The sequence below is a fragment of the Acanthamoeba castellanii genome (assembly GCF_000313135.1).
Source record: "Acanthamoeba castellanii str. Neff unplaced genomic scaffold scf7180000084774, whole genome shotgun sequence".
Taxonomy (NCBI): Eukaryota; Discosea; order Longamoebia; family Acanthamoebidae; genus Acanthamoeba; species Acanthamoeba castellanii.
Genome location: NW_004457384.1, coordinates 127,993 through 129,020, shown reverse-complemented (window position 1 = coordinate 129,020; position 1,028 = coordinate 127,993). Strand labels below are relative to the sequence as shown.

Genomic DNA, 1,028 nt, shown 5'->3' with positions numbered 1-1,028 from the left:
CGCCACCACATAATCCTTGCTCTCTCCTTCCGACCAACCGCCCCCCTCCTCCTCTGCTGGCTCGTGCGCTCACGTCCTTCCCCCATCCCCCATCCCCATCCGACCCCATTCACCAGGCTGCTGGCCAACAACGCCGAGCCGGAGACTCCACAGGAGGAGAGGAGGAAAAAGAAGAAGCAGCAGCAGCTGGAGGCCGCCGCCGCCGCCGCCGCGCAGGCGGGCGCGGAAGGAGCTGGTGCGTCGTCGGACAAGAAGTCGAGTGGCGCCACCAAAAAGCGCAGGCCCCAGCCCGCCAAGGCCGACTGACCGCCCTTCTCGGACCCTTTTTTTTGTGTCCCAAACTCAGGCAAATAAAATTCTATTTATTGCTCGAGTTGGATAATATTATTTTTAGTGGTTGCGGACAACCAAACGCAAAGACAGAGTATTCCGCGACGAAATAGGAAGACGTGCTTTTTTATTTTGTGAAATTTTTTCACTTTCTGCATCTCTCTGCTCGCCACAACACCAAGACCGCCAAGACAGGCACTGCATTGTGGCCATCAAAGATGCACGAGCTGGACTACATCCCCCTCGTCACGGGAAAGGGTTCAGCACCCTTGCGCAGGGGATCTTCCCCTCCGCCCCCCAAACGCGCTCGGACGAACTCGCAGCAGAAACGCGCCGCCTCGAGAAAGCTTTCGGCAAGGGAGGCCAGCAGGACGCGGCAGCCCACAACGGCAGCGTCGTCGTCGTCGTCGTCGTGCTTTGTGGTGCCCGACGGGGAGTCAGTGACGCTGTGCCCTCCGTGGCCCTACCCTCAACCCTCGCAGCTGCCCAACACGGGCGGCCGCCCCAACGGGCGCGTCAACGCGGCGCGTCTGGTGGAGGACGGCTGGACCAAGACTGACCTCTGCTCCCGCATCGCTCGCCACCCCGACCGCTTCGCCGGCATCGACATGGTCGTCCTCTACGTACGTACGCCCCCCCCACCTCCTCCCCCCTATCCCTTCCCACCACCTCCTCCTCCTCCTCCTCCTCCTTTTCTT

The 1,028-nt window shown here is 61.5% G+C and overlaps 2 protein-coding genes across 2 annotated transcripts in view; both read left to right on the top strand.

Annotated features, from left to right (window-relative positions):
• The window catches only part of ACA1_276070 (uncharacterized protein), a gene marked incomplete at both ends in the record, with an annotated part of 744 nt that extends 438 nt beyond the window's left edge, over window positions 1-306 (top strand). The window contains one exon of the mRNA XM_004337377.1: window positions 117-306. Coding sequence (XP_004337425.1) covers window positions 117-306 — 190 coding nt within the window. The remainder of the gene's footprint in view (window positions 1-116) is intronic.
• Window positions 307-548: 242 nt separating this feature from the next.
• The window catches only part of ACA1_275960 (uncharacterized protein), a gene marked incomplete at both ends in the record, with an annotated part of 864 nt that continues 384 nt past the window's right edge, over window positions 549-1,028 (top strand). Inside the window, one exon of the mRNA XM_004337376.1 lies at window positions 549-953. Within this exon, the coding sequence (XP_004337424.1) occupies window positions 549-953 (405 nt within the window). The remainder of the gene's footprint in view (window positions 954-1,028) is intronic.